The sequence below is a fragment of the Cervus canadensis genome, chromosome 24 (assembly GCF_019320065.1).
Source record: "Cervus canadensis isolate Bull #8, Minnesota chromosome 24, ASM1932006v1, whole genome shotgun sequence".
Classification (NCBI taxonomy): Eukaryota; Metazoa; Chordata; class Mammalia; order Artiodactyla; family Cervidae; genus Cervus; species Cervus canadensis.
In genome coordinates this window covers 4,044,278-4,068,267 of record NC_057409.1, presented here as the reverse complement: position 1 = coordinate 4,068,267, position 23,990 = coordinate 4,044,278, and the positions used below count along the sequence as shown (strand labels likewise).

General features: G+C 57.1%; 1 protein-coding gene across 6 annotated transcripts in view; it reads left to right on the top strand.

Moving 5' to 3' along the window:
- KIF17 (kinesin family member 17) overlaps positions 1 to 23,990 on the top strand; it is a 46,704-nt gene that overhangs the window by 16,963 nt on the left and 5,751 nt on the right. For 5 of the 6 annotated variants that reach the window (XM_043444638.1, XM_043444637.1, XM_043444636.1 and 2 more), the window contains 8 exons: positions 3,479 to 3,588; positions 8,546 to 8,693; positions 11,141 to 11,679; positions 12,400 to 12,480; positions 12,878 to 12,976; positions 13,732 to 13,931; positions 17,004 to 17,235; positions 23,166 to 23,424. In XM_043444638.1, coding sequence (XP_043300573.1) covers positions 3,479 to 3,588; positions 8,546 to 8,693; positions 11,141 to 11,679; positions 12,400 to 12,480; positions 12,878 to 12,976; positions 13,732 to 13,931; positions 17,004 to 17,235; positions 23,166 to 23,424 — 1,668 coding nt within the window. Of the gene's footprint in view, positions 1 to 3,478; positions 3,589 to 8,545; positions 8,694 to 11,140; positions 11,680 to 12,399; positions 12,481 to 12,877; positions 12,977 to 13,731; positions 13,932 to 17,003; positions 17,236 to 17,600; positions 18,186 to 23,165; positions 23,425 to 23,990 lie in introns of those variants that run through there. The other variant, XM_043444641.1, reaches the window with a different exon arrangement.

The window sequence follows — 23,990 nt, the reverse complement described above, 5'->3', positions numbered from 1 at the left end:
CAAGGATTAAGAGATCCGCTGGCTGCCTGGGAAGCTGGGTGGTGGGAGGTGCCCAGGTGCAGGGCCTGGCAGGGGTTGGCAGGGGCTGGCAGGGGCTGGCAGGGGCGGCGTGGAGAGGGCCTTGACCACCATGGTGACGGCTTCCCCTTGGGCAGTGTGCCTTCCTCCTCTTCCCCTCCGGCCCCAGGATTAGCGAGGGGGGGCTCGATGGAGGAGTGGTGAGAGGTCGGGGAGGGAGTCGGGGCGCTCTGCTGGGGGCCCCCCCAACCCTAACGCAGCAGCAGCTGACATTCCTGCAGACCTCCTGTGGTTACCACGGCAGACTTGCTGGGTGGGGGCTGTCTGTGTCCCATCTCCCTGGATTTGCAGCGTGGAGCCCAGACAAGCTGGGATGATGGTGCAGGGCAGGCAGAGAGCCGAGAGCCAGGCAGTAACTGCTGGCTCGCAGTCTGGCTCCTCGGGGAAGCGACTTAGACCCACCCTGAGTCTCAGTGTCCTCATCTGTGAAATGGGTCACCTGCCTTGCGACGGCTGTGGGGCAGTTGGGAGGACTGCATGAGATGGTTCATGTGGGGGCTTAGCCCAGAACTTGTCCCGTAAGGCTCCACAGACTGTACCTGATGCTTTGACTTCAGAGTTGGGCCTTGAGACCAGCCAGGGGTGTCTGACTCGGAGCTCCAGGTGTCCCCATCGCCCGGCACTCCCCGTGAGCCGGCGCCCTCTCAGCCCCAGCCCTCCCTCTAGTCTCTCTGGTCCCTCTGGTCACCGGCATGTTTCTGTCTCCCCTTTTTAGCCACGCTGGAGACATTGGTCTGTTTTCACCGCCCTCCATGCTCACTTGCCCCTAGTTCAGGCAGGCCCCGTGCTCCCAGCCCGCAGAAACCACCTCCTGATTTTTTAAAAAGATAATTTATTTCTTTATTTGTGGCTGCATGGGGGTCTTTGTCGCTGCGTGCGGTTTTCTCCAGCTGGGGGCTATTCTGTAGTTGCGATGTGCAGGCTCCTCACTGCAGGAGCTTCTCTCTCCATGTGGCACCAGCTCCAGGGCGGACGGGCTTCAGTAGTCGCGGTGTGAGGGCTGAGCCGTTGTGGTTCTCAGGCTCAGGTGCTCTGCGCACGTGGGATCTTCCCAGACCGAGGATCGAACCCGTGCCTCCTGGTGGTTAAATCCAGCGATCAGTCCAAGGAGGCCCCGCCTGCCCTCTTCGCATCTGCTGACTCAGAGGATCCCCTCCCTCGTCCTTGAAGCCCTTGCTTCCTGGACACCCTCACCCCAGTCCTCCTGCCCCTCCAGCTGCTCCTCCTCATCCCTTGGATGAGTCTTCCCCTCTCCTGACGGCAGGTCATCCCGGGGCCGGTCCTCCAGCCTCCTCTCTGTCTACACTCGCTCTTCTGGTCTCACGGCTTTAACCACCACCTCCCCGCTCGTGGACCTCGATCCTGGCTGTGTGATGTGTGCCCAGGTCTTTTTAATTTATACTGGTGACTGAGTGGTGACGCAGAGAGGTCAATGTCTTCACAAGAAAGGGTTAACGTTCCTCAGCTACCTGGGCAATGAGAGGCAGGCCACGTGGGACCACCGGGGTGAGGGGGAAGCACCAGGCGGGGTCAGGCTGCAGAGGAGCCAGGGAAGCCTGAGCCAGAGCCGTGATCGAGGTTTTGGTGGAAAGACATAGCAGGCAGGAGAAAGGGCCCAGGACTGACCGGTTTGAGGAAGCCTGGCGGGATCAGGGCGTAATGCTGGCCTTGCTTGCGTGGTGCTGGCCCTTGTTGATTTCGGGCAGAGGAAATACTGGCTCCCGGTGGGAGAGTTAGAGGCGGCCTTGGACTCGAGGTTGGTTGGTGTGCGTATGAAAGGTGGGCTCCTCCAAACAAGGTGTTGACTCCCCCTAGGAGTTAGCTGACCCCGGGAAGGACCGTCTCCTCCAGACCATCAAGTTCCCCAGGATGTTAAAACATCATTAAAATGAACCTGACTGATAACACCATCTCCTCCAAATTCTAGTCTTAGAACATCATTAAAACCTGATTTATACACCATCTCCTCCAAATTCCAGTCTTGAACATCCTGCCATCTATCTAATCATCACTCCAAACCTAATGTATGGGACACTGAGCCCTGAATCTTCCCCAGTCCTGCTTCTCCTGCAGCTGTTTCCCGCCCCCCCCCCCCCAACCCCTGCTGGTGGCACCTCTCTCCCAGATGTTCAAGCCAGAAGCCTTGGCGTCATCATCCTTGGCTTCTCACTTTTGCCCTCTTACTTTTGTTGTCTCTGTCTTTAGAATGATGTCTAAACCTTTAGCCGATGGCATCACCGACTCTATGGACGTGACTTTGAGTAAGCTCCAGGAGTCGGTGATGGACTGGGAGGCCTGGGGGTCGCAGAGTCGGACACGACTGAGTGACTGAACTGAACTGAACCTTTGGAGCAGGTCCAGACGCTGTCCACTGCAACCCCATGGCCTGCAACCCCACTAGCATCTCAGCTGAAATACTGCAGAGGCCCCCCTGCCCCCAGCAGGCCTCCTGGCTATGCTCTTGTCCCCCTGGTACATTCCCCACATGGCAGCCAGGGAGCTCCTGTTCAGACGCAAGTCCTGCCCTGCCCAAGCCCTCCATGGGCCAGTGGAATCCAGACTTGAAGCCAGAGTCCTTGCCAAGGCCAGCGCGTTGCCTTCTCTGCGTGCCCTTGGCTCACACTCTCCCTCGCTCACTCTGCTGCAGCCTCAGTGGCCTCCCGGCTGTTCCTGGGCCGGCCCCCTGCCTGCCACAGGACCTTTGCACTCACCGCTCCCTTCTGTCCTTCCCTGGGATCTCTGCCTGCCCCTCTGCCTCACTTCCTTCAGATCACTGCTTTCCGCCTACCTTGTCTAAGAGGTCTTTCCTGTCCACAAGAATTAAATTGCAGCCCTTTGCCCTGGTCTTTACCTCTCCGCACCCTCCCTGCTTGCTTTCTCTTCTTAGAAAGTATCACTTTGTAACATGGTACGCCTTTTGCTCCCCTTCCTTTCCCAGTTGGAAATGATGTGTGTGGAGTCCTGTCTGTTCTGCTCAGTGCCAAACCCCCGGGTGCCCAAGAAAGGCTTGTTGGATGAGTATGTTGGCATTTTGCAGAGAGATGTGCTCAAAATAAGTTCAGTATTGAGGGTCTTGTTTGAATGGGCACACTGTCATCATTTATGGTTTTCTGCTTAGTTTCTAGAGGCTTCCCAGGTGGCTCACTGGGAAAAAAACCTGCCTGCCAATGCAGGAGACATGGGTTTGATCCCCAATCCAGGAGGATCCCCTGGAGAAGGAAATGGCAACCTGCTCCAGTATTCTTGCCTGGGAAGTCCGTGGGCAGAGGAGCCCGGCGGGCTGCAGTCCGTGGGTCGCAGAGTCGGCCATGACTCTGAGCATGCAGACGTGCATGCAGGCTCGGCGCCGGCAGACCACGCGCAGCTTGGTCAGAGCCCCTCATTTCTGCTTTTCTCCCAGCTCTGCTGAACAGTCAGGTGCCCCCAAGCCCCGTCCAGGTTGAGGAAAAGCCGTTGTCTCCACCGGTGACGCAGCACGACACGGAGGCTGAGAAGCAGCTGATCCGGGAGGTGAGGCGCGGGGCGGGCGGGCAGGTGGGCCCCGCGGGAGGTGGGGCCCGGCTCCGGGACTAGACCGCCTCCCCGCCGCCCTCCCCTGGGGGCTGATCCTCCCTTTCGGAGCTCAGAAAGCTGAGGCTCCGAGAGGCGCCGAGGCTTGCCCAAGGTCACACAGCCGAGGCGAGTCTGAGCCAGGATTTGAACTGGGGTTCCCGCCTCGCCTCCGGAGCACAGTCTGTCCGCCGTGAGTGCCGGTGTGGGGAGAAGAGAGGCGTCTGCCGGGCCCCGTCCGCTGTCTGTCCATCCGCCGTCTGTCTTGCTCGAAGGGCCGGCAGTGGATCGACGGCCGAGGAGGGGCCGTCCCTGGTAGTGGGGCTGGCGGGTCCGCACCTAGGACGTCAGAGTGGGTGGGCTGGGGGCCGAGAGCGGGGCATCCCGGGCGGGCCGCAGGGAGCCCCCAGCAGCACGTGTGGCCTCCGAGAAAAAGCTGTCGCCTTGGTGCCCTGGGTCCTCCCGCCTGCATGCCTGCCTCCCTGCAGCACTGGGAACCCGCAGGGCAGGTCACAACCGATTGACAGGCGCGGAGCTGACCCCAGAGACACACACAGAACCAGACACCCAGAGCCTCCCACCCCTGCCTTCAGCTGTGCCCCGACCCCAGGCCCTGCTGGTTTCTGAGAGTTCACATCCTGAGACCCCAGTACGGGGTGGGGTTTGACATTCAGTGGCCCCCTGGTGGGAAGGCCAGCTCTGCAGACCCCGGGACCGAGTGTGTCTGCAGCTGGGCCTCTGCCACTCAACTGTGGCCTCAGACGGGCTCAGTCCTGGGGCCCCCGGAAGCCCCCGGGCAGGCTTTCAGGGCCTGGGGCCCAGCCTCTGGGAGGCAGACCGGATGAGGCCTGGGGGGATCTCTGTGCTGTGGGCTGGAGGGCTGGGGGACACTGACCGAAGAACCCCCAGCTGCCCGTGACGGGCGGGGTCTTGTACTGCTTGAGTGAGGGCCCGGATGTAGCCCTGGATGGCCCCCAGTGAGGCCCCATGAAGGTTCTGGGGGCTCAGATCTGGATGTAGCCCTCAATAGCCCCCAGTGGGGCCCCGTGAAGGTTCTGGGGGCTCAGATCTGGATGTAGCCCCCAATAGCCCCCAGTGGGGCCCCCGTGAAGGTTCTGGGGGCTCAGCCGCTCACTCTACCTGTTCCCCTGCTGCCCCTGGGGCGGGGTCGGTGTCAGGCTGGCCCTGGAGCCCTGGGCCCAGCTCCTGGGGGAGTCCTGGGAGGAGGGGGCCTTTGGGGATGGCTGAGCAGAAGTCCACAGGAGGAGAGCGGTGACGCCCGGGGTTCAGGGAGGGTTTTAGAGTCACCAGGGATGACGTTGGACACAAAACAGTATGGGCCGGGGGGTGACTGGGAGCGGGCTGGGGTTGGGGGCGGGGATGCCGGGGGTGGGCCTGGGGCTGGGATGCAGGCTTCCTGCCTGGGGAAGCTGGGTTGGACGGGTGGGGGTCCTGGCAGCGTGAGCAGCAGGGCACTGCCGCCCCCTAGCGGTCATACGGGAGACGCGCCGCTGTTCTGGCCGGGTTGCTGGTGGAGCCAATGCTACCGGGTAAAGAATCTGCTTGCCCGAGCAGGTGACGCTGGTTCAATCCCTAGGTCGCGAAGATCCCCTGGAGGAAGTGGCAGCCCACTCCAGCATTCTTGCCTGGGAAATCCCGTTTACAGAAGAGCTGGGTGGGCTGCAGTCCACGGGGTTGCAGAGAGACATGACCGAGCGACTACGCACGCAGGCATTGCGGGTGGATTCTTTAGCATCCGAGCCCCCAGGGAAGCCCTTCCTCATCTCTGGGAGTGGACAGAAAGCAGCTTTTCTGCTGCTGGAAGAGGCTGGGTGGTGTCAAAGGTGCCCGCCGGGGCTTGGGGGTGGGGGGCGGTCTGGGTTTGTGTTCTCTCCACCCCTCCCGCCCCATCCAGTCACCCGCAAGCACGAGTGCGCAGCTACTAGGTAATGCGGCTGGAGGCGGCTGTGCGGCCGAGGAGGGGCTGGGCTGTTTTAAATACTGGAAGAAGCACGGCAATGTCCTGGCGGTCCCGGGAACTCTGTGCTTCCATCTCTTGGAGGGAGGTGGCTCCTGCTTCAATCCCTGGTCAGGGCCCTAGATCTCGCAAACTGCACAGCATGGCCAAAAAAAAAAAAAAAAAGATCGGAAGTGGCAAGCGTGTTTCAGGGACAGGGGGGAGTGATCGGGGACGGAGCGGGCAGTCCCTTGTGGGGGAGGGGCGGGAACTGACCGAGCGGAGTCCTCCCGTGGGGGGCTGGCCGTGGATGACTGTCCTCTGCCCTGGGAGGATGCCAGAGGGACTTCCCTGGTGTCCAGTTACTGACACTTCGCCTTCCAGTGCAGGGGACGACGTGGGTTTGATCCCCATCTGGGGAGCTGAAATCCCACCTGCCTCCTGGCCAAAAAAACAAAACGAAACATAAAACAGAAACAATATTGTAACAAATTCAATAAAAACTTTAAAAAATGGCCCACATTAAAAAAAAAAACTTAAAGCGAGGATGTGAAGAGAGGGTGACCTCTTCGGGAGTATAATCTGCAGACATACTGAATCACTTTGCTGTGCAGATCAGAAAACTTTTGCTCTGTAACTGTGCGGTGAGGATTAAGTGGTTTGATGTTGGTAAAACTTTTTGTCACCAGTTCAGTTCAGTTGCTCAGTCCTGTCCGACTCTTTATGACCCCATGGCCTGCGCGCGCCAGGCCTCCCTGTCCATCACCAACTCCCAGAGCTTGCTCAGACTCATGTCCATCACGTCAGTGATGCCATCCAGCCGTCTCCTCCTCTGTGAAGGGACGGACAGGGAATGGCGGGAGAGGAGCGTTGGGGGGAGGGAAGATGGAGGGACCGGGAAGGGGCGCGCCCCACTTCGAGGCCCTCCTGTAATTTGGGGGTCACACGTCCTCCTGTAATTTGGGGGGTCACATGTCCTTTAACTTGGGGGTCACACGTCCTCCTGTAATTTGGGGGTCACACGTCCTCCTGTAATTTGAGGGTCACATATCCTGTAACTTGGGGGTCACATGTCCTCCTGTAATTTGGGGGTCACATGTCCTCCTGTAGTTTGGGGGTCACGTCCTCTTGTAATTTGGGGGTCACACGTCCTCCTGTAACTTGGGGGTCACATGTCCTGTAATTTGGGGGTCACATGTCCTCCTGTAATTTGGGGGTCACATGTCCTGTAATTTGGGGGTCACACGTCCTCCTGTAATTTGGGGGTCACATGTCCTGTAATTTGGGGGTCACATGCTCACGCGTGAGAACGACATGTGCGTGTGTGCAGAGAAATGTGTGTGTCTCCAGTCAGGTCTTGCTAGGCTGTAGGTGCCGCTGGGCTGAGGCCTGGCTTGACCTCGGTTCAGGGCTGAAGTGCTGGCCTGGGGTCTCTGCTGGGTGGGCGTGGGTTCGAGGGCAGAAGGTAGGTGGGGTGAGGGCTGCAGGTCTCAGGGGCCGCCAGGAGCTGCGTGTGGTTCTGGGCAAGCCGGGCCCTCCCTGGGTCAGCAGCACCTCGGCCGTGCTGCGGAAACCGCTAGGTCTTCATGATGGCCTGTCCCTCCCGCCCTGAGAGCCCGGGCTGGCTGGCTGTGCCGTGCTGGGGGTCTGCGCTGGTCCGGTACTTCCTGGAGGTCGGCTGGGCGTGCGCAGGGGCTCCCCCCTCTAACCCTGTCGCGCCCCCCGGCTCACTGCCGCTGCAGGGCCACCCTGTCCGGAAGGCCGCGGCTCACAGGGTGTCGTGAGTTCACAGAGGCCCGGCCTTCCCCGGGGGCTCACACCAGGCGCCTGGACCGTCCGCCCAGCCGTCCTGCTTCACGCACGTGCCAACTCGGTGGTGCGTGGGCCCCTCTGTGCCCGGCATCACGGCTACAAGATGGCACGGTGCTCGCCCTCAGGCTGGGGAGCCGGGCGGTTAACCTATAATCAAACAAGTGCAGAGCACGGTGGAACTTCTGAGCCAGGCTAAGAAGAACTGAGCAAAGTGACGTAGAGTGGCGGCGGGCATCTCCCGAGAGGGTGCTCACGGAAGGCCTCTCTGAGCGGATGTCGCTGAGCTGAGGCCCGAAGGGGTGAACCTGCCTCGGAGCGAGCGCAGAGGGCCTGAGGCTGGCAGGGGTCGGGGGAGTGGGTGTGCCGAGGAGTGGAAAGGGGCTGGCGCGCCTGAGTGTGACAGATGGGGTGGGCTGTCCGGGTCACTGGGGACTGGAGGTCGACTGGAGGAAGTTAGATTTTATCCTCAGCCATGGGAGGCCACTGAAGCATGATCCATGGACACAAAGCTGCCCTGTGGAGGAAGGTCTGGAGTGAGAGTAGAGGCGGGGAACCAGGTCTGGGCAGGAACTGGTGGTGATGGGGAAGATGGATGGCTAAGCAGAGGTATAGTGATTTGTCTTTGATGGGTTTGGTTAAACTGTATTTGTTGATGCAGAAAGGTGTTTGTGATCTATTGCTTTGTGGAAAAATTAGATTATAGACACATATACAGGCTTCCCAAGTAGCGCTAGCAGTAAAGGGCCCGCCTGCCAATGCAGGAGACGTAAGAGACGTGGGTTTGATCCCTGGATCAGGAAGATCTCCTGGAGGAGGAAACGGCACCCCACTCCAGTACTCTGGCTTGAAGAATCCTACAGACAGAGGAGTCTGGCGGGCTGCAGTCCACGGGGTCACAGAGAGTCAGACACGACTGAAGCGACTTAGCACACAGGCAGATGTTCTTAGCGTGTTAAAACATGCTTAGACAAAAGTTCAGAAGGGTCTTCCCCAGCCAGGAATCACCCCAGATTATCAGAGTGATAATCTGAATTCTGTTCCTTGGGCTCAGCTGCGTTTCCTGGATTGCTGGACAGAGGAGGATTCCCGAAAGCCGGGTTTGGAAGCGGTGATAGAGTGCTCCCCTCTGTTCCCCGCCCGCCTCTCCAGGAGTATGAGCAGCGCCTGGCCCGGCTGAGGGCCGACTACAAGGCGGAGCAGGAGTCCAGGGCCCGGCTGGAGGAGGACATCACCGCCATGCGCAACTCGTACGACGTGAAGCTGTCCACGCTGGAGCAGAACCTGCGCAAGGAGACAGGTGGGCAGGCCCCACCAGGCGGGAGGGAGCCCAGCCTGCTGCCCCCGCCCCCCGCCGACGGGCCCCAGCAAGGCAGGCACCTCCATCGCCCTCCCTGGACAGTTGAGGAAAACTGAGGCCCAGAGAGGGTGAGGAACTTCCCCGAGGTCACACGGCTTTTAAAGCGGAGCTGGGATTTGACTGCAGCAGTCTGATCCCGGGGTCAGCGTCCTCACCCACAGCCCTGCATCATCGTATCACCTTGGCCGCAGCCTGGGTTCCCCGCCCAAGGCTGACTTAGAGTGGCAGCATATCACCCAAGTTGCACGGGTAAGTCCCTTCCCCCGGTTTCTGCATTTTCTATTCTCTTTTCCACTTTAGAGCCCATCTGTCACCAGGGCAACTACATCCCAAACTAGGCAATCCTTCAGTTCAGTTCAGTCGCTCAGTCGCGTCCGACTCTTTGCGACCCCATGAATCGCAGCACGCCAGGCCTCCCTGTCCATCACAAACTCCCGGAGTTTACTCAAACTCATGCCCATTGATTTGGTGATGCCATCTAGCCATCTCATCCTCTGTCGTCCCCTTCTCCTCCTGCCCCCAATCCCTCCCAGCATCAGGGTCTTTTCCAATGAGTCAACTCTTCGCATGAGATGGCCAAAGTACTGGAGTTTCAGCTTCAGCATCAGTCCTTCCAGTGAACACCCAGGACTTATCTCCTTCAGGATGGACTGGTTGGATCTCCTTGTAGTCCAAGGGACTCTCAAGAGTCTTCTCCAACACCACAGTTGAAAAGCATCAATTCAAAACAAACAAACAAACAAAAAAAGACACATCAATTCTTTGGTGCTCAGCTTTCCTCACAGTCCAACTGTCACATCCATACATGACCACTGGAAAAACCATAGCCTTGACCAGACGGACCTTTGTTGGCAAAGTAATGTCTCTGCTGCTGAGGCAATCCTTAGCAAGAGCTTTTACCTACCTGGGAATTTTTGTCTGCTGTTTGACACTCTAGAATGTTCCATCCCACCGCTATCTTTCAAACACCCTGTGCTGCCAGGCATCCCAGACTTCCTAGTACTCACTATAAGTGTTAGCTGCTCAGTTGCGTCCGACTCTGTGCGGCCCCATGGACTGTAGCCCCCCAGGCTCCTCCGATCATGGAATTCTCCAGGCCAGAATACTGGAGTGGGTTGCCATTTCCTTCTCCAGGGGATCTTCCCAACCCAGGGATTGAACCCAGGTCTCCCGCATTGTAGGCAGACGCTTTACCATCTGAGCCGCCAGGGAAGCCCATAAATACCATAAACTCCACGTTGTAATGATGACGGTTTCACATCGTTGGTCCCGTATACGGGGCATTGCTGTGTGCCAGGTGCTGGGTAGGTCGGCACCCCCCCTGCCAGCCCTGGGTGAGTTGGGACTCACTGCTTCCTCACTCGGCAGGTGTGCAAACCAAGGCTTGGAAAGGTTCAGGCCGTGAGCTCTGTACAGCGGTCCCCAACCTTCTCGGCACCAGGGACCGGTTTTGTGGAAGACAGTTCTTCCACGGAGGGGGCGGTGGTTCAGGCGGTAACGCAGGCGATGGGGTGCGGCCGGTGGAGCTCCGTTCACTCACTCGCTGCTCTCCTTCGGCCGCGTGGCCCGGCTCCTGGGTGTTGGGGACCCTGAGCTGGCGAGTTAGCGACCCTAGCAAAGGGGACATCGGGGCTCTCTCGGGGGGGCCCAGGACACGGTAACAAAGGAGTGGATGGACCCGAAGGAGCTGCCCGTGAGCTGCAGCAGGAGGCCCGTGGACTCATCCCCCAACCCCAGCTGGCAGGGAGATGTAGCCCCAGGGGAAGGCCGAGGAGCAGGTTCTAGCACTTTCTGTCCTGGAGAGTGTTCCTTCCAGCCCACTTTGAGTATCAGGCCTCTGAGGGATTTTATTTGGCCTCGCTAATACTCATCTGCAGCATTCATTTAACCCCCACGGCTCTAGCTTGTCCTGTGGACAAGGGCCTTGAGCTGGTTACGCCAGGAGTGGGCCCTGAGGGTCTTGGGTGTGAAATCTTTGGGTCAGGAGCTCTCTCCTTTAGACGCAATAATACCGGCAGAACAACTAGTTAAAATATTTGGGTCAGGAGCTCTCTGCCTTCGAGGCAATAATACCGGCAGGACAGCCAGTTTATGTATAAAGAGCAAACCCAAGGCACAGGGGTAAGAGTCCAACCCCTAATGGCTGGGGCGGTTAGAGAATGGAGACATCATGGAGCTGGTCAGGGAGGACTTCCTGGAAGAGGTGGAAGGAGATAGGGCTTGAGTTCTGAGGGGCAGACATGGGAAGTCAGCGTTTGGGGGCCTGGAGGCTCTGACTCTAAAGTTGGTCTCTTGAAGATGGTGAGCCTGCGGCCAGCTTCCAAGGAAGGGCTGCCCTATGCCCCAGTCCACCCTGTAACAAGCTAAAGGAAGGTGTCTCCCTGCAGAGGCTGTCCTGAAGGCGGAAGTCCTCTACAAGGCTGAGGTCCTGTCCAGGGCTGAGTTTGCCAGCAGTTCGGAGTACTCTCCTCCTTTGGAGTTCAAGATGGCCGAGAGACCCGAGATCTACTCCATGCCTGACCCCCTGCCCGGTGAGGGCTCCTTCAAGGCTCAGGTCTCCTCCGGATTTGAGGAGCTGCCCAAGCTGGCAGCCTCCAAGTCCGAGGCGTCTCTGGGGTCCGATGAGTCTTCCACGCTGGGAGAAAACTCGGTCTGCACGGCCTTCTCTGGGCCCGAGGAGCCCTGCGGCCTGGAGTTCTCCGTGCCTGATTCAGAGGCCCGGGGCCGCTACCTGCTGCCTGACGACGATGCCGGCAGGGGCGCCGCGGAGCCCCTGCTGGAGGAGGAGCCCCCGCTGATGGCGCTGGAGCTGTTACCCGGCCTGTACGACCCCTACGCCGAGGTGGCGGCCAAGCTGGCCAGGTTCTCCTCCACGGTGTCCGGGCCGGACGTGCCCCCGGGGGACGTCCCCAAGGTGACCACGCAGGTACCTGACGTCACGCGGGTTGACGCGCGGGAGTTCAGGGGAGGGCCGAGCTCCGGCGCGGGCGCAGAGGGGCCTGAGGCGTGACTGCGCCTCGGGGGTTAGGGGGCCTGGGAAAGGGGAGCTCTGGCTAAGGCTCTGTAAACCAGTGGGAAGGTCGGGATGAGATCCCAGGCGACGCCGGGTGGGCCCCTGTTCTGCTGACACGGGGATACCCAGGTCGGGCGGCTGCTGGTTGCCATGGTTACACGGCGAGACAGCCCTCCTGTTCTCATAGCGGAGGCGGGGGTTCCGCGAGAGTCTGGCTACCTTTCAGGGGCCGCCCAGGGGTCCAGAGGGGCTGCTTCTCCTCCATCCTGCCTCCGGGTCGAAGGCCTTCTCTCCCTTTTCAACCCTCTGTTTTATGTTTAAAACTCTTTTTTTCTCTTTTCTCCCCTCCTTTCCTTTGTCTCTCTCTCTCTGTATGAGATTGTGTGGGTCTAAAGAGCACAGGCCTTTGAATCATAGAGTCCCCGTTTCAGATCCCAGCTCTACCCGTCACTCAGCTGTGTGACCTCTCTGGGTCTCAGTTTCCTCATCTGTTAAATGGGGATGCTGACACCTGCGTCCTTTGAGGTCAGGCGGGGTTGGGGAACAGGCGGGGAGCTGGCGGGAAGGCCAGGGCGGGGCCCCAGAGGATGATCCTGACCCAACCCCTGCTCCCCCAACCTGTTCTCCTGCAAGCACCCTTCCCTGACAGATCTGCTGGAGCCCGCTGACCTCGGGTCTGAAGCTGCGGTGGCCGAGGACCTCCCGCCCAGGACTGTGAGTGCCCCCGCCCGGCCCTGAGTTGGGGGTGGAAGCTCCAGGGGCCTGATTCCTCCTGGGATGCTCTCGCTGCTCCTCCTTCTCTGGCCTCAGTTTTCTCACCCATAAAATGGGGACAGTACCCCCGGCCCTCCCCCAGCACAAAGCAGCGTGCAAATCAGAGGAGTCCTCACCTCTCTCTTTATTTATTGATTTAACAAGAGGTCGCTGTTCCAGGGTGATGTTCACCCTTTGCTCAGCGGTGGAACCCTGGTCTAAAGCACAGAGGCCCAGCATGTGTGGTGGACGAGGGCCACAGAAGCGCTGGCAGAGAACCCCCGAGGCGGCGGGGGGCGGGGGGGGCGTGTTGAGCTCTGCTGCTCTCAGACCCCACCTCCCCCCATTTCTGCTTCAGAAAACACAACCGGCCAAGGGGAGCCGGAGGAAGACTTTAAATCTGCCCACGTTTGTGGAGAGAGAAAGCGACCTGCTGGCCTCTGCGCCTGATCACTGGGTAGGAGCCAGCCTGCAGCTTCTTGGCAGAGGGCACACGGGGAGGCCAGGGGTCCCCGGGGCAGCAGGTGACACTGAGATGTGGGACTCAAGCAGGAAGAAGGGGCCGGGGCGGCAGGGGAGAGAGCACCGAGCCGGCGGTGGGGGGCGGGGGCTGCAGGTGCCAGATTTCTGTGGCCAGAAAGATCTCACGGTTCTCAGTGCCAGAAAAGGAGGTCAGGGAAGTGGCGGGATGGATGGGGGGTTGGGGGGTGGCAGGGCGCAGGCGAGGGAGGAGGGGGTGGGCGCCAGGGGTGCAGCAGGTTGTGGAAGAAACTGGCTTTGACTGCAGATGTGATGGGGGGTCTGCGAAGGATCGATTTATAGTTTAAGAAAATTCTGGGGACTCTGGTGGGCCAGTGGTTATAGCACTGTGCTTCCACCGCAGGGGGCTTGCTTCCACGGGTTCAGTCCCTGACTGGGGAAGTAAGATTCTGCCAACTGCACAGCAAGGCCAAAAAACAAACAAAAATTGCCCTAGCTGCTGTGTGGTGTCTAGATGGTAAGGGGCGGGAGGGAGAGTGAGCTGGGGGCTGTTTTGGGGGGTGTTGGTCAGAAAAGTGGCGGGAAGTTGACCGGGTGCGTGTGTTTAATGATGGGTGACCCCGAGCTCGTGGCGATGGGCCACCAGGGCCGCCTCAGTTGGGGTTGAGGCTGCAGCGAGCTCTTGCCGAGGAGTTGGCCCCCGCCTCCATCTTGGCTTCTCGCTGTGCTTAGGAGGTTGACCTAGGCCCGGGGGCAACGGAGGAGCTGATGTTGGCGGCAGAGCCCATCGCGGAAGCCCAGGCTGAAGCGCCGGTGGCCTTGGAGGCTCAGTCCCGGTCTCTAATGGCCGGGGCCGGTGCGAGGAGGGAGGGCGTGGCTGCGCTCGCCGATGACCTCCTGCCCACCGTGGACCAACAGCAGGTGCTCGCCCGGTAAGCACCTGAGCCTGGAGCAGTGGGACCTGGGGGGCAGGGGGTGGGCGTGGTGGGACCCCACGGTGGCAGGAGGGAGCCCCGGGCCCAGGGGTGGATGGTGGGGCCCAGAGATCCTTCCTAAGCCCCACTCAGCCCTCCCCCAGACGTGGCTGCAGGGGCCCGGTCCTCCCCAGGAGCGGTGTGGGGGGTGGGAGCATGCGGTCAGCCGGGTGGCAGGGCTCTCTGCTCATGAAGCGGCTCAGGTGCCTCCAGATCCCATCAGACGCTTGTGGGGGGAGCAGCTACTCCCAGGGAGGGAGGCAACAGTCCCTGCCTGGCTTTCTCGGGCCACCATGCAGGTTTCAGGAGTTCAGGGCAGGTGATGCAGGCTTTCCCCGGGGTCCCAGCCAAGCCTCCAGAGTTTCCCTGGTGGCTTAGATGGTCAAGAATCTGCCTACATTGTGGGAGGCAGAAATCAAGCAAAATGCCGGGCTGGATGAAGCACAAGCTGGAATCAAGATTACCGGGAGAAATAACCTCAGACATGCAGATATCACCACCCTTTTGGCAGAAAGCAAAGAGGAACTAAAGAGCCTCTTGATGAAGGTGAAAGAGGAGAGTGAAAAACCTGGCTTAAAACTCAACAGTCAGAAAACTAAGATCGTGGCATCTGGTCCCATCACTTCACGGCAAATAAATGGGGAAACAATGGAAACAGTGACAGACTTTATTGGGCTCCAAAGTCACTGCAGATGGTGACTGCAGCCATGAAGTTAAAAGACGCTTGCTTCTTGGAAGAAAAGCTATGACCAACCTAGACAACATATTAAAAAACAGAGACATTACTTTGCCAACAAAGGTTGGTCTAGTTAAGGCTATGCTTTTTTCCAGTAGTCATGCATGGATGTGAGAGTTGGACCATAAAGAAAGCTGAGTGCTGAGGAATTGATGCTTTTGAACTGTGGTGTTGGAGAAGGTTCTTAAGAATCCATTGGACTGCAAGGAGATCCAACCAGTCCATCCTAAAGGAAATTAGTCCTGAATATTCATTGGAAGGACTGATGATGAAGCTGCAGCTCCAACACTTTGGCCAGCTGATGCGAAGAACTGACTCATTAGGAAAGACCCTGATGCTGGGAAAGACTGAAGGCAGGAGGAGAAGGGGACGACAGAGGATGAGATGGTTGGATGGCATCACCGACTCAATGGACATGAGTTGGAGCAAGCTCTGGGAGTTGGTGAAGGACAGGGAAGTCTGGCGTGCTGCAGTCCACGGGGTCTCAAAAAGTCAGACACGATTGAGCCACTGAACTGACCTGAACAATGTGGGAGATCCAAGTTCGATCCCTGGTCAGGTAGATCCCTTGGAGAAGAGAATGGCTACCCACTCCAGTATTCTTGCCTAAAGAATTGCATGGACAGAGGCGCCTGGTGGGCTACAGTCCATGGGGTCGCAAAGAGTCAGACACCACTGGGCGGCTGGCGCATCAACAACACAGCCTCGCCTCCCAGTCCCTCCCTCGCGGAAGACGTGCTCCCTCTAGGGACCGCCGCTCCCAGCACACCCTGGGGCTGCCTGCCCAGCTGGACTTTCCTCCCTTGCAGTGCGGCTTTGTGCAAGTCACTTACCATCTCTGATCCTCGGTTCTCACTTCCGTAAATGAGACTGCCATCAGGCCCGTCTGCAGGACAGAGTCAGCCCCACAGCCAGCGGTTCAGCCTCCTCCTGGCCCCACAGACTATGGTTCAAACACTAACTGAGCATCTACTATGTACCAGGCATCAGGACGCAAGCATGGATGGGATATCACCTTGGCCTTCAAGAAGCTCTCGGTCCAGGGGGAGTCAGGTTCTGGAACGGTTAGACTGGCTGCGTTCCCGTCTGCCTCCACCGTCTCCCAGCTCCGCCACCTGGGCTGAGGTTACCTCTCTGGCCCCCAGTTACTCACGGGCACAGTGGGTGACGGCGAGAGTGCCCGCTTGGGAAGCGTGTTGTGAGGGTCACATGACACGACGCCCCGAGAGGCAGCAGCTTGGTGTCGGGCACACAGAAACAGCACAGGTGGCGGTTTTCACGGTGTGGTCTGGAGTGTGGTCAGGGAGGGCTTCTCAGAAGAGGGGGCCCTCGAAGAAGGTATGCAGGACAGATGTCTCAGGGGTGGCATTCGAGGGACAGGGCACAGCTGAGGTGGTGCAGAGTGGGTTCCGGGGGTGGAGACAGACTGGGTGTTTGGAGAAGCAGCCACCCCGGGTTAAAGCTGGAGCAAGGAGGGGTGGTAGGGTTCCGCGGGAGATGTGCGCGCCCCGGGGCTTGGGCTCCATCCTGATGGGGACCCTAGAAGGATTTTAAGCAGAGCAGCGACTTGGACGTGGCTCACCTGTATCCCGGCTGCTGTTGAGCTCAGAGCCGAGCCTGAAGCAGGTCTGCCCTGGCGGCTGGGTTTGCGTGGTTCCCTTCTTTCCCCTGAGCGTGGTCTCCTATCCTGTTATGAGCCCGTGTCATGCCTTTAGTTATCCGACCCTTACATCCCTTTGGAAAGAGGCACAGTCAAAACACTTCTGTGGTGCTTTAGTAGAGTGAGGAGTTCCACCTGAGCCTTTGTAGTTATTTCAAATTTGTGCTTGTAAAAGGCAAAACTCTATAAACATTTTTTAGCATTTTAGATATAAATATTAAAAAATAAAGAACTATTCGTGTCCCTGATGAAACATTATGCACTGACCGTAAGGAACATTCCCCACAACCCAGGGGTACTCTGATCTGCAGGTTCTCTGGGAGCACAGCCGGGACCTTGCTCTGTGGCAGGACCACCAGCACCCGGATGTGGGTGGGGCAGCCCTGGGCGGAGGGAGACTCGCCCTTTCCGTGCGGAGAACCAGCCGGCCGGCTGAGCACACAGGCTTGGAGTCGGGTAGAGCCGGCAGGAACGCTGGGTCTGACCCCGAGCCAACAGCAGTCACCTCCCCGGGCCTCAGTGTACCTGTCTGTGAAGTGGGGTTGTTGGAAGGAGTCGGGGAGATCAGGCTGGACAGCCAGTGCTCAGTGATCGGCAGACTCTGTCACCTTTGCTTTCTCCTCCCCGCCGGCAGCTTGCAGCTGCTGGAGCAGCAGGTGGTCGGGGGGGAGCAAGCCAAGAACAAGGACCTGAAGGAGAAGCACAGGCGGCGGAAGCGGTACGCGGACGAGCGCAAGAAGCAGCTGGTGGCGGCCCTGCAGAACTCGGACGAGGACAGCGGGGACTGGGTGCTGCTCAACGTCTACGACTCCATCCAGGAGGAAGTGAGGGCCAAGAGCAAGCTGCTGGAGAAGATGCAGAGGAAGGTGAGGCCCGGGCTCAGACCCCGCCCCTCGGGCCCCGCCCCAGGCAGCCCCCGCCCCCAGGTAGCCCCCGCCCCCAGGCAGCCCCCGCCCCCAGGCAGGCCCCGCCCCAGGCAGGCCCCGCCCCAGGCAGGCCCCGCCCCAGGCAGGCCCCGCCCAGGCAGGCCCCGCCCCCAGGCAGGCCCCGCCCCAGGCAGGCCCCGCCCCAGGCAGGCCCCGCCCCAGGCAGCCCCCGCCCCCAGGCAGGCCCCGCCCCCAGGCAGGCCCCGCCCCGGGCAGGCCCCTCCCGCCCCCGCCCGTCGGGCAGGCGGCCCCGCCCCAGGCAGGCCCCGCCCCAGGCAGGCGCGCTAGGTGGCCGTTCTCGCCAGGTCTCGAACCTTGCCTGCATTCTGTGCCTGCTGTGTGCCACGCCCTGTTCTGGAAGCTGCCATGGTGACAGGTTCATCTCTGCAGTAGTGGAGTGTGTGTGTGGCTCTGAGCGTTAGCAGGACCCCAGAAGTTCCCGGGGCCACTTCAGATAGGAGGACACCACACAGGTGGTGACTTCTCAGGGGGGACCTGGTGGAAAGCGGTCTAGGGGAGGAGACAGGCCGGTGCCTGGAATGCGGTCCGTGGTTCAAGAAACAGAAAGGCGGCCACATGGCTGAGCATGGGGAGAGCGGACTGGAGGGAAACGAGGTTCTGTGACCTACACTTGCGTGGCCTTCAGAGCATCTTCCAGGTGGCCTGGGGCTCATAGCGCCCTCCCTGGCCGCCTGCTACCCCCTCCGCATCCCCACTCAGCGTGGCAACCAAGGGATCTTGCCAGAGCGTAAAGCTGATACTTTTTGGTCTTTAGTTTTAATTTTTTTTCTTGGCTACTTTCATGCCTTTTCTTACTATGATTCATGTCTTTAATTGAATTTGGTCTTTCTTGTACTTTGTCTACATATCTAAATTTTAAAAAAAATCTTTGCTGGTGTTGTATTAATGTCCCACTTGGCATCTTCTTCACTTTTGTCCATTTCAAGATTTTGGATTTCTGATTTGAAAATTTCACACCTGCGAATTTGTGTTTAAGGAAACTATTCACATTGGGGCGTCGAGTTATATTTTTAACGTTTGGTTGCATGTGCTTGTGCTTTGGGGGGATCTTTCCTCTGCTGAAATGCTTTTTGATTTTCACTTCCTGTTTCTTAATAGTGTCGTTGATTAGATACATCTGCTGTCTTCTGTTTACTGCATAACGTCATGTTTTTCTGCACTCTCAGTAACAACTGAGCACCCAAGTTGTTGGAGGAGGGAGGGAACCAAAAGTACCCACCAAAACAAGGTACCCTGAGACCAAAAAACGAGGCAGGCGGCTCCATGTAATCGGTGGATCAGTTGATTTTAGGGTAAGGTAGTCATGGGGTGGGGCCGGACGGATGACAACCTGGAAGCATTTGCCGCTGTGCTTCCCAGCACCCAGGGGCCATCAGGATGATTCTGTATTTACCCAGGGTGTGGGGGTAGGAGCTTTACAACAGGAAGAGCATCCTTTTTTGTTTTTCTGGCTCCACTAGATGTTCGTTGCTACACACAGATGTTCTCTGACTCCGGTGGCTGGGGCCACTCTCTTGCCTTGGCGTGCGGGCCGTCACTGTGCTGACTTCTCTTGTGGTGGAGCATGCGCTCTGGGGTGCTGGGGCTCCGTTGCTCTGCGGCATGTGGGATCTAGTTCCCAGACCAGGGATCAGACCTGTGTCCCCTGCATGGGCGGGCGTATTCTCCACCACTGGACCACCAGGGAAGCCCCAGGAAGAGCACTCTTAGGTCAAGATTTATGAATGGGTAACTAGTCTTGTGGGCACTGGAAATATGTCGGTGAAAGGTCTTCATTGTTGTTTAGCGACCACCAGGGCATAGAGACCACCTGGACTTAATCACAGTTAAACAGTATCTATTAACTACAAAGCCCTTGACCACACAGAAGAAATTTACTACACAGTACTTCCCAGGTGGTGCTAGTGGTAAAGAACCCTCCTGCCAATGTAGGAGGCAGAAGAGATGCGGGTTCGATCCCTGGGTCAGGAAGACCCCCTGGAGGAAGGCATGGCGACCCACTCCAGTGTTCTTGCCTGGAGAATCCCATGGACAGAGACTGGTGGGCTGCAGTCCTTGGTGTTACAAAGAGTCAGATATGACTGAAGCAGCTTAGCACATACGCACACAGCCCAAGGTGGGGTCAGTGGAAGGCCAGGAGGAACTGAAGGGGCCCAAGGCGGTGTCAGCGGTGCTGACAGCCACACAGAGGTAAGGGTCCGGGGTGGCTGACTCAATAATATACTCTTCTGTCCATACGGAAGTGTGGCTTTAAATAGAGCTCTTCATTAGTTTCCTGTGGTTGCTGTAGCAAATGGCCACACATTTTGTTGCCTGAAACAACACAAATTGGTTCTTTCACAGTGGGTTTCCCAGGGGCTCAGTGCTAAAGAATCCACCTGCTGGTGCAGGAGACACGGGTTTAACCCCTGATCCCGGGAGGATCTCAAATGCCTCAGAGCAACCAAGCCCGTGCCTCACAAGTACTGAGCCTGTGAGCGACAGCTGCTGAGCCCACGTGCCAGAACTGCTGAAGCTCAAGGACCCCAGAGCCCGTGCTCTGCAACGAGGGAGGCCACTGCAGTGGGAGCCTGGGCGCCACGACTGCAGAGTAGCCAGCACAGCAAGGAGGACCCAGTGCGGCAAAAAACAGATAAGCGTTTAAAAATGTTATCCCACAGCTCTGTAGGGCGGACTCCAGGTACGGCCTGGCTGGCTTCTCCGCTTAGAATTCCCCAACACCGACTCGACGTGTTGGCAGGGCTGCGTTTCTTTCTGGAGATCCTAGGGGACAGTCCATTTGAGGTTGTTGACAGAATTTAACCCCGCATGGTTGAAGGACTGAGATTCCCGTCTCCCTGCCGGCCGTCAGCCATGGTCATCCTCAGTTCCTAGAGGCAGTCTGTACTTCCTGCTGCCTGGCCCCTTCCAAAGACAGCCTGGCCTGTGCAGTCTCTCTCCTGCTTCCCGTCTCTTTGGCTGTCCTGACTGACTTCTCTGAAGCATCTCTTCTTTGTTTGTGACCGTGCCACTCTGCTTGTGGAACCAGGGATTGAACGCGCCCCTAAACGTGGAGTCCTAACCGCTGGACCACCAGGGAATTCCCAAGCATCTCCTTTAATGCATCTCTTCTACCCGTCTCTCTCTGCTCCCTCTCCCACGTGGTATATACATTACATTGGGCCCACTCGGTAATCTAGGATAATCTCCTTATTTTTAAGTCAGTTGCTTGTTGTTCCGTCGCTCAGTCTGACTCTTCAGGACCCCATGGACTGCAGCATGCCAGGCTTCCCTGTTCTTCACGGTCTCCTGGAGATTCCTCATTCATTTCCACTGAGTTGCTGATGCTCTCCAACCATCTCATTCTCTGCTACCCTCTTCTCCTTTTGCCTTCAGTCTTTCCCAGCATTAGGGTCTTTTCCAGTGAGTTGGCTCTTCTCAATAGGTGGCCAAAGTATTGGAGCTTTAGCTTCATCATCAGTCCTTTCAATGAATATTCAGGATTTATTTCCTTTAGGATTGACTTGCTTGATCTCCTTGCTGTCCAAGGGATTCTCAAGTCTTCTCCAGCACCACAGTTCAAAAGTTCTTCTCTCAACCTTTTTTATGGTTCACACATCACATTCTTACATGACTGCTGGAAAAACCACAGCTTTGACTATATGGACCTTTGCCAGTAAAGTGATGTCTTTGCTTTTTAATACACTGTCTAGGTTTGTCATAGCTTTTGTTCCAAGGAGCAAGCGTCTTTTAATTTCGTGGCTGCAGTCACCATCCGCAGTGATTTTGGAGCCCAAGAAAATAGAATCTGTCACTGCTTCCACTTTTTCCTCATCTTTTTGCCATGTGGTGATGGGACTGGATGCCATGATCTTAGTTTTCTGAATGTTGAGTTTTAAGCCAGCTTTTTCACTCTCCTCTTTCACTTTAATCAAGAGGCTCTTTAGTTCCTCTCTGCTTTCTGCTATTAGTGTGGCATCATCTGCATATCTGAGGTTGTTATTTCTCCCGGAAATCTTGATTCCAGCTTGTGCTTCATCCAGCCTGGCATTTCACATAATGTACTCTGCATATAAGTTAAATAAGCAGGGTGACAATATACAGCCTTGATGTACTCCTTTCCCAATTTGGAACCATTCTGTTGTTCCATGTTCTGTTCTAATTGCTGCTTCTTGACCTGCATGCAGGTTTCTCAGGAGACAGGTGAGGCAGTCAAGCATTTCCATCTCTAAGAATTTTCTATAGTTTGTTGTGATACACACAGTCAAACTTTAGTTTAGTTAATGTTTAGTGTAGTCAATGAAGCAGAAGTAGATGTTTTTCTAGAATTCCCTTGCTTTTTCTATGATCCAATGGATGTTGGCAATTTGATCTCTGGTTCCTCTGCTTTTTCTAAATCCAGCTTATACATCTGAAAGTTCTCAGTTCATATACTGTTGAAGCCTAGCTTGACGGATTTTGAGCATTACCTTGCTAGCATGTGAAATGATCGCAATTGTATGGTAGTTTGAACATTCTTTGGCATTGCCCTTCTTTGGGACTGAAATGAAAACTGACTTTTTCCAGTCCTGTGGCCACTGCTGAGTGTTCCAAATTTGCTGACATATTGAGTGCAGCACTTTCACAGCATCATCTCTTAGGATTTTAAATACCTCAACTAGAATTCCATCACTGTCCACTAGCTTTGTTTGTAGTAATGCTTCCTAAGGCCCACTTGACTTCACATTCCAGGATGTCTGGCTCTAGGTGAGTGATTACACCATCATGATTATCTGGGTCGTGAAGATCTTTTTTGTACAGTTCTTCTGTGTATTCTCTATATCTTCTGCTTCTGTTAGGTCCATACCATTTCTGTCCTTTATTGAGCCCATCTTTGCATGAAATGTTCTCTTGATATCTCCTGTTTTCTTGAAGAGATCTCTAGTCTTTCCCATTCTATTTTCCCCTCTATTTCTTTGCATTGTTCACTGAAGGATGCTTTCTGACCTCTCCTTAGAAAGGGGACGACAGAGGATGAGATGGTTGGATGGCATCACTGACTCAGTGGACGTGAGTTTGAGTAAACTCCAGGAGTTGGTGAAGGACAGGGAGGCCTGGCGTGCTGCAGTCCACGGGGTCACGGGGTCGCAAAGAGTCGGTCACGACTGAGTGACCGAACAAGAGGAGTGTGACAGCCAGGGAGAGCGAGGGCTGCTGTCTGAGAATCTGTGCCTACGGCTGCTTTTTAAAATACGAGTTCCTTAGTTTTGGGTGTTCTGGGCCTTCACTGCTGCGCGCGGGCGCCTCACCCTGGTGACTTCTCGTCGCGGGGCACAGGCTCCCGCTGCTTAAGCTTCAGCAGGTGCGGCTCGCGGGCCCTGGGGCGCAGGCTGCAGCTGCCGTGGCACACGGGCTCTTCCTGGACCAGGGATCGAACCCCTGTCCCCCGCATCCGCAGGCAGACAGTTGTCTCCTAGCCGCTGGACCAGCAGGGAAGCCCTGCCTACTGCTTCTTTTAGAAGAAAGAATCTGTACAGTTCTCTGAGATCTCAAGGACTGTGGTAACTGCAGTGTTACACGTGGAGCCTTGTAAACAGCTTCTGAATAAAACGTACGAGTGGGGATGGTGGCTTAGGGCTGGTGGTGGGAGTGGATGACCAGCCTCTCTTCCTGCTTTCTGCAGGGCTCCGGACCCTGTAGGTGCTCATCTAAGTATTGAGTGGAGGGGTGGGAGAGGATAGACGATCAGATTGGATGGGTGAGAGGATCAGTGAGTGGGGGGGAGTGACTGATGGGCGGGGGGCGGGGCAGGGGGCGGGCGTGCAGGAGAGGGAATGTCTTTCCTGCTGGCTGTCTTTCCTGCTCATTGCTCGTTCATCTTTTGTTTTCAGCTCCGAGCAGCAGAGGTGGAGATCAAAGATCTGCAGTCGGAGTTTGAGCTGGAGAAGATCGATTACTTGGCCACCATCCGTCGGCAGGAACGTGACTTTCTGCTCTTCCAGCAGCTCTTGGAGCAGGTGCAGCCCCTGATTCGCCGGGACTGTAACTATAGCAACCTGGAGAAGATCCGACGAGAGTCCTGCTGGGATGAAGACAATGGTTTCTGGAAGATTCCTGAGCCCATCATCATAAAAACCAGCCTCCCAGTAGGTCAGGAGCTTTGCTGTCTCCCTCACCTCCCCGCTGCCCACCCACTTCCTTGTTCCCCCTCCCTATTTCACAATTTCTCTCCTGCAGGCTGGCAGGGGGCCACGCACCTCTCCCTGCTGGCTCTGGGGGCAGCAGACAGGTGACCCTGGGCACCCAGCATGTTGGGGGCCTAAGAGTCAGGCACATGTGGGTTGGAATTTTGGCTCCAGCAGTCCCTGTGTCAGCTCTTGGGACTCAGAGTTCTCGTCCGTGAGATGGGGATTAATAACAGCACCTTCCTTAAAGATCGCTGGGTGGCTTAACGTCTTATGACATGTAAAATCCTTGGAAACATGCCCGGCACATTTTAAATGCATGAGGCATTTTCTTACCATGATCATTATTGTCCTTACTTCAGCCTGCAATAACCGTGAAGGGGTAAAGATTTTCACCCCTGTCTTCCACATGAGGAATCTCAGAGAGTGTAAGTGACTTATCCGGAGTCACAATCATAGCAGTGAGTCGTAGGCCAGGGACGGAAGCGAGCTGGGCAGTTGCAGGCCTGGCTCACTTTCTGCTTTTGCTGC